Raw genomic sequence first — 15,082 nt, forward strand, 5'->3', positions numbered from 1 at the left:
CAATAAAGATCAGACTTGCTTTGAAGACAAGAATGTGCCTCTCTACACGTGTGGTATTGACAGCTCCGACAGGGAGTTATTTTCACCCATCACAACTTTGACACTTGTTGTTTTCTTTGTTCACCATGCAGCAGCCGCAGCAGCAGGCGCCGTTGCCCCCACTGTCCGGCGGCGGGGGTGTGGCGGTATCATCGGTGGGCCCCACAGCCGACCCAGAGAAGCGCAAGCTGATCCAGCAGCAGCTGGTCCTGCTGCTGCACGCTCACAAGTGCCAGCGACGGGAGCAGGCCAATGGGGAGGTGAGGGCCTGCGCCCTGCCGCACTGCCGCACCATGAAGAACGTCCTCAACCACATGACCCACTGCCAGGCCGGGAAGTCCTGCCAGGGTGAGTGAACGCATTTTAAAGCAGATTGATCACATCCTGGGGTTAAAAAGTTTGTGGAAATCAACACCCCATTTGCTCGTTGGAGTCTTTTCTGCTTTCTGTTCACCACATTAAAGCCTTAATAAAGTTGGTCTTGGCAAAGTAAACACATACTTTTGGTTCATAAACCATTTCCTATCTTGATCTTGTAAAATCCCCAGCTTTGTTTATGATGTATTTGTTTATGATCCGATCCCAACATTTATATAACCTCAAGTCAAGGTCTGGATATGCTTTACATCTTCCACATTTGGAAAACAACCGTTGAAAATGAAACTTACAGCATCATGTTGAACAAGCAGACCTGAAAGTCATTAAGGGGAAACATATTTGAAAAAGGCATCAACACAGATCAGATAACTAGATTCCCCTAGTGGAACCAACAGTTTGTGTGGCTGTTAAGCGCGGGCTGTTTAGATTAAATGTTGATAACAAGTTTAAAACACTGAATATTATAACATTTAAAGTAGGAGAGACCCCGAGGGTTAACAGCTAATACATCTTTACCTTCCAAAACATTGACAGTTTTAGATTATTTTATTTTTTAACCTGCATAATTATTTATGCAGGTTAAAAAATTAAATAATCTAAAACTGTTATGGACATACTGGGATTATTCCCAGTAGTTTTTCTAGATTATGTGACCAAGAACCTGCTGCAACTAAGAAATATGTTCTTTCATGTCACACTCTTAAAATAGCTATTAGATACTGTATGAATGTTTTTTATCTTTTTTATTATCTTAGTAAAATGAGGATTTCCAAATACCAAATATTCTCTTAAATTAATTTGATCATATTTTAATAATGTGATTCCTTTACTTTGTTAGTTTTTCTTAAAAGGTAGTCTGTCATGTGTGCCTTTCCATGCCATGCCCAGACACATTTCTCCTAAATCCTTGTTTTGTCAGAACATAGACTGAGCACATAAGATTTCCATACTGTTAACATGTAATCTCTTTGCGCCTATACTACAGGATATACGGTAGTCTAGGTTGCTCTCTTGAGGCTGTGTAACGCATGCGCAGTGAGTCTGTGTTAGACCTGGAGCATGAGGTCCACTGTTCGTTAATGGCTCTGTATTGGTGTTATGTACGTTGATGGAATAAATCAAGTTAACAGAAGATAAACGTCATGTTTATTTGTAGTAGACTAACATTGGTAGCAGAGGATGGTTAGCAGAAGATGGCTACTGCTAACTACAAAGTTCCACCGAAGTTCGACGAATCCCGACCATACGAGTGTTGGAAAAATGAAATCGCCATTTGGCAGCTGGTTACTGAACTTGATAAGAAGAAACAAGCCCTCGCCGTTGTCCTGGGGCTGGAAGGAAGGGCAAGGGACATCGCCATGGAAATACCCGCTGTGGATTTGAACAACGACAATGGTATGGACACACTGCTAGCAAAACTAGATGGCATGTTTCTCAAAGAAGAGAGAGACCGCGCATACGATGCTTACTCTTTTTTTGACTGTATCAAAAAGGAGAGCTCCGTGTCCATGGCGGACTATGTGATTGACTTTGAACAGCGATACAACCGAATGAAAAAGTACAACATGACTCTTCCTGACGCCGTGCTAGCTTTTAAACTTTTGGACACGGCTTGTCTAGATGAGAAAAATAGACAAATGGCGCTGACTGCGTGTACAGATTTAACGTTTGCTGCAATGAAGTCCGCGCTGAAGAGGATCTTTGGGGGGAGAGTGCAAGGCGGCACATCAAACGGAATACATGTTAACGATGAAGCGTTATTCACAGAGCAACGCTCACAAGGAAGATTCAGACGTCCAACAACGCAGCAGTTTGGACAAGTTGGACAACAAAGGCAACAGTCACAGGGTACCAACCCACTGGATAGGTTCGGTAAGAGATCAAAATGTGCTATATGTCAGAGCACGTTCCATTGGGCTAAAGACTGTCCTCACAAGAGTAGCGAACAAGTAAAGCTAACTGAAGATGGAACAAAGGTAGAGGAATGTGACATTACACTGTTTACTAAAGCCTCACTGTCTGAATCAGAGGTATTCCTAACGGAGTCTTTAGGGACGGCTATCATTGACACTGCATGTACCCGCACAGTGTGTGGAGAAAAATGGTTGGACAGCTTTGTCGCTGATCTCAGTCAAAGTCAAGTGAACCAGATTGTGAAAAGTGAAACTCCAAGCTCCAGACCATTCCGTTTTGGAGATGGAAATATAGTGCATTCCTCCAGAATACTGCACCTGCCTGCCAAAATAGGACAGACAAAATGTCGAGTGGAAACTGAAGTAGTCAAAGCTGATATTCCACTACTTCTGAGTAAGACTTCACTGAAAAGGGCAGGAACCATCTTGGACATGGAGAATGATAGAGCTGTGATGTTTAAACAGAATATCCCTCTTGAACTCACCAGTTCAGGACACTACTGTATAGATATTAGGGCTGTGCATCTTCACTGGTCTCACGATTCGATTCGATTACGATTATCCTGTCAACGATTCGATTCGGTTCGATATCCCGGTGCATCACGATTCATACCAATGCGTTGCATCCTCAATTTTCTATATTACTGCACATGGCTTATTTTTCATCAATGCATACTGCATGTATGTAAATACATATGAACTCTCTTTTTATTATTTAGAAAGTGCTTCAGAAATCAATTACATAAATGTCTTGACATTAATTTATAAACCAAAATAAATGAATTGTATAGGTCTAGCCTCCGTGTGTGAAGTTGTTCCATTCTCAATGTCCTGAATGTGGCATCACACACAGGACTTGAGTCTGAACACAGCAGACAACAGGAGTATTTACAACAGCATATACAAACAAAAATACTGCATGTGGGTGCACACTTACATTCTCTGTCTTACTGTTACATAAATCCCATGAATGTATGAGATTAAATTAGCTTCATTATATCTCAGTGATTAAGTGAATAACAACGTTTCTATCGGGTCACTATCAGCCTGTCACTCATTATTTTCAGGGAGGGGGCGGGGCTTGGAGTAACGGAGAGGAGACGGTGATCGCGGAAGCTTTTTTCCTCCTGCCTTCACAAACTTTACACACGTATATATCGTCTGCAAATTGCTAGAGGACATTCATACTTTGCAATCCAAGACTTAATTAAATCCACCAAAAACCTGACATGATTGTAACGCGATTATTTTTGAAAAACATAAATCCCTCCCTGTGTCTCTGAGCCGCAGCGACATGCACGGAGTGATTCAGAGCGGGTCCTGCTGTTGTCGGTTCTGGACTGGTGTTCTTGTGTTGGTGGATAAAGCAGACTGCTCCGTGTTGCTGTGCCGCTGTCACGTATGTTCCCTGATCTCTGAGTCACCGACCGATTTGATATTAAAGTGACAGAAAAAACGTTATAGTAAAGCCGCGGCCGGAAAATCAGGAAGCAACGTTACTACTCTATAACCGATTATCTTCCGTCACTGCATCGAGACCGAATCGTCCACGTCCGCATCGCAATGCATCGTAGAAACGATTATTTTCAACACCCCTAATAGATATCAGAGACAAGGACACAGGATTGAATCAAATTGAAATGAAAGATGAGGTCCTTACAGTCACAGAAGACAGCCAGAATGAAGATGAGGTCCTTACAGTCACAGAAAATATGACCTCAAATGAGAAACACAAAGCTCTCCTGAAACTACACAAACAGTTTGGTCACGCCTCCGCAGAAAGACTACAGCGACTCCTCCGCAGTTCGGGAAATAAAGACAAAGATTGTGACACTATTTTACAACAAATAGTACAGGAATGTGACATATGCCAGAGATACAGCAAGACCAAGCCGAAGTCTGCTGTGGGCTTGCCTCTGGCTTCAGAGTACAATGAAACGGTGGCAGTGGACCTGCACGAGTTGGAACCAAGTTTATGGTACCTCCACATCATTGACCAATTTACACGTTTCAGCGCTGGAAGCATTGTGAAAACAAAGAACTCCTCTGTGATGGTGAACTCTTTCCTTCATACATGGATCAGTGTCCACGGCCCACCACGGAGAATTTACAGTGACAATGGAGGAGAATTCAACAATGCAGAGTTCCGTGACATGGCAGAGAACTTTAACATTGAGACAAAAACCACGGCTGGATACAGCCCCTGGAGCAATGGGCTACTGGAGAGACACAATCAGACCCTCACCAACATCATCCAGAAGGTCAGACGGGAAAATGGATGTGACTGGCAAACAGCCCTAGACTGGGCTCTCATGGCTAAGAACAGTATGCTCAATGTGCACGGCTACAGTCCTCATCAACTGGTGTTTGGCCAGAACCCCAACCTTCCTTCTGTACTGGTTGATAAACCACCTGCGCTAGAAGGTACCACTATGAGTGCTAGAGTAGGAGAGCACATTTCAGCCTTGCATGCCTCTAGAAAAGCATTTACTGAAGCAGAGTGCTCAGAAAGGATAAGACGAGCACTACGTAAGCAGCTCAGACCCACAGATGAGAAATATGAGATGGGTGACAAGGTGTATTACAAACGAGCTGAATGCACTGAGTGGAAAGGACAAAGATAGTTATTGGTCAGGATGGGGCTGTTGTTTTTGTGAGGCATGGTGGTTGTCTAGTGAGAGTGCATCACTCTAGGCTTTCCAAGGTGAACACAAAGGTTAATGAAGAGCAAATGGTACAAAATGATGCTGACACAGAAGCAGGAAGTGAGCAAGGTATAAACAATGCAACTGGTAGTTTAGACAGTGAGCAAAATACAGAGAATGAACAACAATTCGGTGACAGGGAAGCCAATACAAGTGAAGCGATCGATCCTCCAAATACTTTGAGTAGCGTAACACAAACTGAAATGGCGCATAGGCCTAATGCCCATAATAATCCTGCCCCTTCTGCAGGTGTGAGTTTAAAAACAGGACAGACTGTAACATATATGAACAGAGGTGACAATACTCTACTTAAAGCAAGAGTCTTAGGGAGATCAGGCAAGGCTACGGGGAAATATAAAACCTGGTATAACATGCAACATCTAGAGAATGATGGTAGTGATGGGCAAAAGGAATCAATTGATATCTCACAGGTTGATAATCTCAACATTGAAACAGAAGACAGAGAAGCTGATGTACTTGTAACCAAAGACATCTCATTTGATGCAGCTAAACAGGAAGAAATAAAGAACTGGCACAATAATAATGTATATGAGGAAGTTGAAGATGCAGGGCAGAAATGCATTTCCACCAGATGGGTTTGTAGTCTTAAGGACACTCCCAAGGGTATAGTGCCTAAAGCCCGACTGGTTGCCAGAGGTTTTGAAGAGCTGAATATTCAAGATTTACCGAAAGATTCCCCTACATGTGCCACAGATTCACTTAGACTTATGTTATCAGTGATATGTCAAAACCAGTGGGAAGTCCATTCTATGGACATCAAATCTGCATTCTTGCAAGGTATGGAGCTATCCAGGGATATTTATATCCGCCCCCCTCTAGAGGCAGGATGTCAACATGTTGTATGGAAACTAAAAAAATGTGTATATGGTCTTGCAGATGCATCACTATATTGGTACAACAAAGTGAAGGAAATCATGCTGAGTACTGGTGGTAGAGTGTCACAGGTGGATCCGGCAGTCTTTTACTGGTTGGATGAGCAATGTAAGGTCACTGGGGTGCTTGCGTGTCATGTAGATGATTTTCTTTGGGCAGGCTCATCAAACTTTTCATCCAATGTGATCCCCCAACTGCAGTCTGCATTCAAGGTTGGGCGTGAGGAGCATGAAAAGTTCTCCTATGTAGGAATGGATTTGGTAACTGTTAACGGTGAAGTTCAGGTACATCAACAAAGTTACATCGAGAACCTGGAGCCTATTCCCATACAAGCAAGTCGGGCCACACAGAGAAATGAACCCCTCAACGAAACTGAGAGAGAGCAGTTACGATCAAAAATAGGACAGATCCTATGGGTTGCTAAACAGACAAGACCTGATGTAATGTTTGATTCATGTTGTTTGGCTTCTAATATAAAAGGGGCAACAGTACAGTCTGTTCATGATGCTAATAAGATCATCCGTAAACTAAAGTCTGAAAAGGTGACACTTAGATTTCAACATCTGGGAAACAGTGATGCTTTGAACTTGATAGTTTTCAGTGATGCTTCATTTGGAAACCTCCCAGACGGAGGCAAACAGGGAGGTACTTTTATAACACTTATGGGAGAAAGAGGGAAGTTTTCCCCCCTCTGTTGGCATTCAAAGAAAATCAGACGAGTGGTTCGCAGTACCCTTGCAGGGGAAACTCTTGCCATGTCAGATGGGGTAGACAATGCAATTTTTCTAGCCACACTATTTTCTGAGCTCACTACTGGAAATGCTGGACTGAATGCACCCCCTGTACTCTGTGTGACTGATAACCACTCTCTGTTCGATGCGCTCAAGTCCACAAAACAAGTCACAGAGAAGAGACTCAGGTTGGAAATCAGTAGCATTAAGGAGCTCATACAGAGCAAGAGGATCAAGCAGGTGCGTTGGTCAGACACAAAATCTCAGCTCGCTGACTGTCTCACAAAAAAAGGAGCTTCGGCTCTTGTGCTCTTAAAAGCACTCAGTGAAGGACAATGGGATCTGGGTTAAAGTGTCTGTTGAAATGGAACATTGAAAACACCTTTGTTTATGTATTTGTTTCTTAAATGTTTCCCTAATTTATGTTGACTACTCAGGGAATTTAAACATTTTTGTTTTAAGTCACTGTATGATTGTTTTATGATTCATGCAATGTAAAGTTATTTTTGTTTAGTTTATTTCTTTAAAAAGATAGAATGAGATTGTTAACATGTAATCTCTTTGCGCCTATACTACAGGATATACGGTAGTCTAGGTTGCTCTCTTGAGGCTGTGTAACGCATGCGCAGTGAGTCTGTGTTAGACCTGGAGCATGAGGTCCACTGTTCGTTAATGGCTCTGTATTGGTGTTATGTACGTTGATGGAATAAATCAAGTTAACAGAAGATAAACGTTGTGTTTATTTGTAGTAGACTAACACATACATTCAAAAACACTCACATCCTACCTGCTTGCCCACTTGTCGACTTTCTCTTGTGCCACGAATGTCTTCCCCTGGATTTTCTCTATGGCGTGTTTCTGTCTGCTGTCCTTCCTGTGCAAAATTCCCCTCAAGCGACTTTCATTTAGATTTAATGTCTTTTGCTCTGGCCTTGGACTTGAATGCTTAAGTTACATTTCAAGCCAACCACCCTCAGAGGCCAAAGTGTTTTAAGTGTGAAGGGGTCTATGTCTCTGCATGCCAGCTCATTTCCTCTCGCTCAGGGTTTCTGCGTCTCTGTACCTCTGACATTTTGTGGCGAACGATTTCTTTCCCTACCCGCACATCTCAGATTTGACATTTATCTAATGCGTGCACTGGCTTTGGACCTCAATCCTAGCTCTTTTTCTTTGTTCATCAGTTCACATTAAATCTACAAAAAGCTACATTATAGACCTGCAATGTTCCAGTCTTTGCCAGTAGTATTGGCGTTCTCACCAAGATAATGAAATCTAATTGTGTTTATTTGTGCTAGGGCTTTGGAGCTTGAAGCCAGATAATGATTGTATATGGTGTAATATTTAGAAGTGCCAATCGGATAGCAGATGCTCCTTTCATCCAGCTGGTGATTTTTTGTCAGATTAGCTGCTAGCTCATTAGCATGACCACAGATGAAATGAAGCGCCTCCGTTTGTTCAGTCATGCATCAGGAAATACGGTATAGTTTATTTTTCCTCTGGGCCAAAGCAACAGCCTTCCAAGAGTGGAAATGAGTGCAGTGAGCTGAACCTTTTCAGTTTGAGCAGACCAGGGCTCGAGCTTGAGGACTTCCCGTCGCCCCGGGGCCGAAAAAAATAATGTCTGGGAGGATAACAAATTATTTTGGGACGAGAGTTAAAATAAAAATACCCTGCTAACTCTACTACAAACGGCGATGAAAATGAAACCGACTGCACGTTTTGTGTAGCACACAGTTATTAAACCTCCTTGTCAACATAAACACACACGCACAAAACATTTAGCAACCCGCAAAATACACACACACACACACACACACACATACAGTAGGCTACGTAGCTACAGCTGTGCCCGCAAATTCGCGTGTCTAGCTATGTACTGAGTGTGTGCAGCGCAATATATCTATTATATGGCTCTGAGTGTGTGTATTTCGCGGGTTGAGTGATGTACAATGGCATCCCGTGGAGGAATTCTGAAATGTTTTACCGTTAATCACAAAAACGCACAGCAGAACCAGACCCTGGAGCGCCGGCCTCTTTATTTACTTACTCCTCTTCATCCTGCTATGGGTAATAAGGCTGAGAAGAAAACCCTCCTCCATCGTATTTATTCCTTAGCAATATGCTACGCCTCTCCCCATGTAGGGATGGGTACCGAGCCCCGGTATTAAACGGGCCCCGGGCCGGAATTATTAAAGACAGTGGTAACGTTAAGCTCCGACGTTATCGGACTTTTTATCGGTACTGGAGACATTTAAAAAATATGTCATATGTATTATTGCTACATAAACATTATATCGCAGTTTTAGTTTCGCGATCTCCGTTTCTAATATGCAGTATTAAGATTACAACATGCGTCTATGATGTATTTTCGAGCTTTCCAATCCAGACGAGATCCCTCTCTCCAGTCTGTGTGCGAGGGGGCGGGGCCGTTCGTAAAGGTCTCCTGACTGTGTTACAGACTGTCATCCTGGTTAGTGGGTACTCTGGGTTCTGTCTTCAGGACACAGTGTTGGATTTTTTTGTTAATTGGATGGGACTTGAGTAATTTTCTCGTTTGTGTGTTTGTTTAAATATATTTGGCCTTTGTTTATGTGATTGACTGATTTACTCAAATAAAAAGGTTGATGAATTATCATCTAATGATTTGTATGATGTTTTATTTATGTTAAAGGTCACTTTGAATGATTTTAACTAATGATAATGTAGAAAAACTAATATTTTAAATTAGGGACGGTCCACATTAATTTCGGGACGGCTTAGATTGCATTTTGGGACGGTTCCGGGAGGATGGTGAACAAAGTTAGTCGAGAGCCCTGGAGCAGACACATTTTATTTCTGTAGTTTCTCTCTAGGGATGTCCAAATAAAGTTTTCCCCCCCCCACTATAATATTGAGGGTCTGCCGCTTCAGAGTCCTACTCCATACTTCTATTTTATTGGATATTACAGCTGCACAGTGAACACTAAAGTACATTCAAGTTATTGCAATCAATCCACTGTATATGCTTGACAATTGAAAAGGTCTGCATTGCGTTAATTAATACTTGTCCTGTATATTAGTGGTTTTGTAATGTTTTTATAAAAAATTTGATTTATTTTATAAAATAATAAACCCTCTATAATTTATTTGGCTTTGTTGCCGTCTCAAGGTTTATTTCTGTCTTGTTTTGAAAAGGTCCTCCGTGGTTTGTTTTTTTGGTGACGCTTAGTTTTTATTTTCATTTTTTGGACATCTTTTGCGCGGATAGCAAATTACCTTTTTTTAAATTATTATTACAATTACAGGAGATTGCAGAAGGACAGACAGCAGATGGTTGGAAAGTTGACGACTACAGCACTCCATGCATCACTTGTGTGATGTTGTAGAACGAAGGATCAGAGAAGGCTCAATATAGCGGACCAAACGGTTACAAAATACCCTGAAAGTCGCCCATACCGACCACATCGGGTCATCCCTTTGTCTCTCCTCCTTAACATTTATATTAAGTCCTCATAGTTTTTTCTTCGTTCTGTCAAGGACCACTTTGCTCAATGTTGTTAATGTGTGTACAGGAAATCCTTCTTCTAAATGTGAGGTGTGTGATATGTCCTTTCTGCTTGTTATTTCAAAACAGAGAAAGTCGTTTAAAGTTACACAATATAATTAACCTTAATTCCAGTCTGAGATAGAGAATAGGACTCAACTGTGAGGGAGACTGCTGCTGGAAATGTCATGTGGGCATTACATTTAGAACAAGCTGAATGTAAAAATGGTTTTGGTTTCATTAAACATGATGTGAATTTCCAGTGATTTGCACAGCTCTAACGTTGATTTCCTGGTGTCCCCATCTCCCTCCTCTCTGCAGTGGCACACTGTGCGTCGTCCAGACAGATCATCTCGCACTGGAAAAACTGCACGAGACACGACTGCCCTGTCTGCCTGCCGCTGAAGAACGCCAGCGACAAGCGCACCCAGCAAAGTGAGTACGAGTAGCAGGCTCCGGCACGCTGTCGCTCAGCCGTTGTCAAGTGGTCAGACATCCCCGCAGACACCAAACACAAGGCTGATTTACTTCCATTGACTGTACTGAATAAGCAGCGCATCTCTGCGTTGGTCTCACAAAGGCCCCAGTCTTAATCTCAGACATTAAAGGAGATTAAGCTCTTGTAGTCTATAGTGACATCATCAGCAAGAATAATACCTTCCTGTGGCTTTCCTGAAACCAGCCGCAGAGGCTTGTGTGCAGAATGTTTGAGTATTTGACCATTCAGGCAATTTATTTCTAGGTTCGTGCCCCTCAACAATGCCTAAAAGCATTCAGTGAGTAAGTGTGTGGTCCTGTTGGGCTTGTAATCTGACACACAAGAGGGATAGGCGTGTGATGGAGGAAGAGAGGGAGGAAACGGAGAGCGTGTGCTGGATGTGTCCCGCTGAGCCATTGGCTGTTGGGCTGTTTACTGCTACTCCCCTCCGGAACAGAGCCTCGCACTTAAACTGTTTTCTTTCTGTTTTGTTTTCCACTCTCGGGTTTCACACTCTGTTCTTGAATACCCAACCCAATATTTTTCATTCTTCTTCATGACTTGCATTTGTAACTTTTACTCTTCCATTTTTTTTTACTCTCCCCTTTTTTTCCCCCCTCCATTATTTTCTTTTCTTTACTTCACCCCTCTGCTCGGCATCTTTCATCACTTAAAGCATTCCAGTGTCGGTCTGTCCCTGTTTGGTTTGCATGTTAAAGAACATGACGTTGAGGCTTGTGTCTCTCCTGCCAACACAAGCACAGCGCAGAGTTTCTTTGTTCTGCCTCCTCCGATTTTGGTCTTTGCACAAACTAAGAGCTTTTTTAGCTCGCCCAAAGCCTGAACTCAGAAAAATATGCTAATGCTTTGTCCCCTGGAGGGATTTATGCATTTATTCAGTTCACTGCTTTTCAAAGCGTTTAGCCTTGCATTATGTTCACACTGTATCATGTTGCCTTGTGACTTCATCTTGCCAGAGGTCAAAGTGTGTAAGCATGTGTGTTTTCTACTACTACTTTTGCTGTGTTTTCACCAAAGAGGATACTTTTTACATTCATTGGGCTTGGCACACAGTATCAACATTTAGCATTTGTGTGCCTACCCTTGCTTGCAGCAGTAGAGATGGTGAAAATGTCTACCAGCTGGCAGTATAGTCAGATTGATTGTATTTGAGTGTTAAGACTGACGGCGCTGTCTCTCTCCACAGCCATGCTAGGCTCCCCCAATGCGAGCCTCCAGAACGCCATGTCCTCCGTTGGTGTGGGCCAGCCCAGTACTCCCACCATCAATACCTCAACCCCCATAGACCCCAGCTCCATGCAGAGAGCGTACGAGGCACTTGGGCTGCCCTACAGCAGCCAGACCACTGGGCAGGCCCGGGGGGCCGCGGGCCAGACTGGAGGAGCACCCAACACACAGCAGCTCCCGCAGATGAGACCCATCAATGCACTTGGTAAAGCCAAATATCTCGATGTTTTATAGTCATGTAGTGATATTTAGCACTTCTGGGTTCCTTGAAATGTAATGGTATTTTGAATTAGTTTTGGTTAGATGCCTGGAATAAGGTCTTCGATTAACATGAGTTTAACCATCTTTTTATATTTTGTTCAAGTTATTACCCCACTCATAAATGTCTGAAGCTTTTACTTGTCTTTCCGAAAAGGCAGCTGCTAACAAGTTACTAAATAAGACTGCCAACACCCGTCCACCTTTAGCTTAGTGATCGTGAAGTGAAGAAATGCAACAGTGATGCCGTTTGTTTATAGCACTAGCTATTTACTTTTAGTCATGACATGTATGCTTCAACTGTTATAAAGGTGTATAAATATGTGGAGATGAATCTGCTCCATGAAACGTGCAAGTATCATAAAATGTGCGTTTGCCACAGATCATATCTTCTGCTATAATCTAAAAGACAATAAAATAATAGCCAATTTATTTTTGTCGGGAGCCCTTGTAATGCTGACTTCCAGGTTGGCCGCAAAAACACAATATTAGTACTAGTATATATGAGCGCTTGTAGAAAACCTTAAAAACCTTTAAAAAGTTGTGCTCTCTTCAATGTAGGCATGTGTGTATTGATTGACTTGTTAATGCACGGCACACCCAACTGCTAGGCTCTAAAACGGATATAAAAATGAATGTAATATAAAGCAAAGATAACCTTTGCTGGCCCTTTTTATTATGTCTGTGTTGAGAGTGTGCTCTGCAGCTGTGGTCACGGCAGCCATATTTTATTCGCAGAGCACGATTTTAAAATGAAGGCAGTGCTGTTTGCTCACAGCGCTCTGTGTTACAGGTAACCAGATGGCTCTTGGAGGCGGGACTCCGGGCGTGACCACTTCAGATCAGACGAACCTGCACACAGACGCCCTCCCCAACACACTCAACACTAACAAGTCAGTCCCAGCAAACAACGGCATTTCATTCATTCACCCTAAACTTTCTTTTTATTGCAGGAAATTCAAGTAGCTACTTAAAATGTACATGTCTAATAGATTTGATGAATTCTAGAGTGCAGTCCCATGTAAAAAATTACACTATTTAAATATGTAACTTCTACCCGTCCTCCTGTTCCACCTCCAGTCAGCTGCTGTCAGACGGGTCCTCTGTGGGCTCGCTGGGTAACCTTCCCACAGCAGCACCCATCTCTGCCACAGGCACCAGGAAATCCTGGCACGAGCACGTCACTCAGGACCTGAGGAATCACCTCGTGCACAAGCTGTAAGTGTATACCCCTGCTGGACCACTGGAACTGACTCCTACCATGACATTTTGAAGGTTTTGAAGTACAGAGGAAGAATTTGAGATGTTCATTGCTGCAATTCTTCTCCTGCAGAGTACAAGCCATATTCCCCACGCCTGACCCGGCAGCTTTGAAGGACAGACGAATGGAGAACCTGGTGGCTTACGCCAGAAAGGTGGAGGGGGACATGTACGAGTCCGCTAACAGCCGGGTAGGTTTTCTGAAACGGGCCTCAACATGGAAATAATTCCTCTCCCTTTCAAGGCCACACACAAAGCCTCAGAATGTATTTGTCAACTTTAATATTGCCTTCTACTCACCCCCTTTGTCTCCCCTCAGGATGAATACTATCACTTCCTGGCTGAGAAAATCTATAAAATCCAAAAGGAGCTGGAGGAGAAGCGGCGCTCCAGGCTACAGAAGCAGATCATCAACCAGGCTCCTCTGGCCGCCCAGGGGAACCAGCAGCCCGGCCTCCCCCAGCCCAATGCCTTCAGCCCAAGGCCACAGAGTGAGTACAGCGGTACAAGACCTGAAGAGTTGTGAGGTAAAACCTCAAATGCATTTCAAGTTTCTTGCATCATTTTTTTTGACCAAAACAAGTGTTAGAAACAAGTGTTTGTATTGTATTATTTCTTCTTTTTGTGTGATATTTATGCCATTTCACATATTTTCGTCTTGGTTGGGTAATAGGAATAAAATAAATATCTAGCAAAGTCTAATTGGATAAACCTGCACACCAAATAGCTCCTTTTTGAATGATCGTTATGCTTGGCTGAAAATAATTTTAACATGAGCTGTTAGTGTGCAGATGTATCTGTTTCAACTGCAAGTTCACATTACCCCCCTAGTGTTTGCTCATGTTAGAACAGATAAATACTTTGAGGCATTTTTCAACATGGAAAGATCTTGCTATATCCTTTCTATTGTGGTTGAGATGCCTTTAGTGGTTTGTTGTATTAGGCTGCTGTGATGTTGCAAATTATTGTGAGTAAGATGTGTATCCACATAGCTAAAAACAACAACCCTTTAATTGAAAACCATGCAGTGGAGAGGTTGTGTGAACGGCATCTATTGCACGTCTGTCCGTCCTGGAAGAGGGATCCCTCCTCTGTTGCTCTCCCTGAGGTTTCTCCCATGTTCCCCTTTAAACTGTGGGTTTTCTCTGGAAGTTTTTCCTTGTACAATGTGAGGGTCTAAGGACAGAGAGTGTCGTTTTCTCATACTAATATTCTGTACAAACTGTGCTGTTGTATTTGTTGTGAAGTGTCTTTATTGTAAAGTATTTTTATTGTATGTACAGCAGTTTGGCTCGACCAAAAATCGTTTTAAAAATGTGCTATATAAATAAAACTTGATTTGATCACGTTCTTCAATTTGTCTTTCCGTTCAATGGTGTTTTTCTCTTTGCTTCATAGATGGGCCTGTTCCTCTGCCCAACATGCCAAATCAAATCATGAATCGCATGCAGGTTTCACAAGGTACGTCTTAGAGCGCTACATGTTGCATATTTCTCATTCCAATACAAAGATGTAATGGGAAACTGAAAAGACTCTTAATAAAGGGACTATTCCAAATCCACATTATCTAGAAGTCTGTATGAAGAACGTGTCGGTAAGGCTGAACACATTCACTGTAGAACCCATGAAAGGCAAGCGAACTAAAGGAAGAGACC

At 42.6% G+C, this 15,082-nt stretch overlaps 1 protein-coding gene across 3 annotated transcripts in view; it reads left to right on the forward strand.

The window, feature by feature from the left end:
• crebbpa (CREB binding protein a) overlaps window positions 1–15,082 on the forward strand; it is a 100,142-nt gene that overhangs the window by 65,654 nt on the left and 19,406 nt on the right. For all 3 annotated transcript variants that reach the window (XM_034109506.2, XM_034109574.2, XM_034109635.2), the window contains exons 3-10: window positions 132–387; window positions 10,505–10,618; window positions 11,869–12,114; window positions 12,961–13,060; window positions 13,248–13,385; window positions 13,501–13,618; window positions 13,747–13,918; window positions 14,826–14,888. In XM_034109506.2, the coding sequence (XP_033965397.1) occupies window positions 132–387; window positions 10,505–10,618; window positions 11,869–12,114; window positions 12,961–13,060; window positions 13,248–13,385; window positions 13,501–13,618; window positions 13,747–13,918; window positions 14,826–14,888 (1,207 nt within the window). The remainder of the gene's footprint in view (window positions 1–131; window positions 388–10,504; window positions 10,619–11,868; window positions 12,115–12,960; window positions 13,061–13,247; window positions 13,386–13,500; window positions 13,619–13,746; window positions 13,919–14,825; window positions 14,889–15,082) is intronic.

The sequence above is a fragment of the Pseudochaenichthys georgianus genome, chromosome 1, assembly GCF_902827115.2.
Source record: "Pseudochaenichthys georgianus chromosome 1, fPseGeo1.2, whole genome shotgun sequence".
NCBI lineage: Eukaryota > Metazoa > Chordata > Actinopteri > Perciformes > Channichthyidae > Pseudochaenichthys > Pseudochaenichthys georgianus.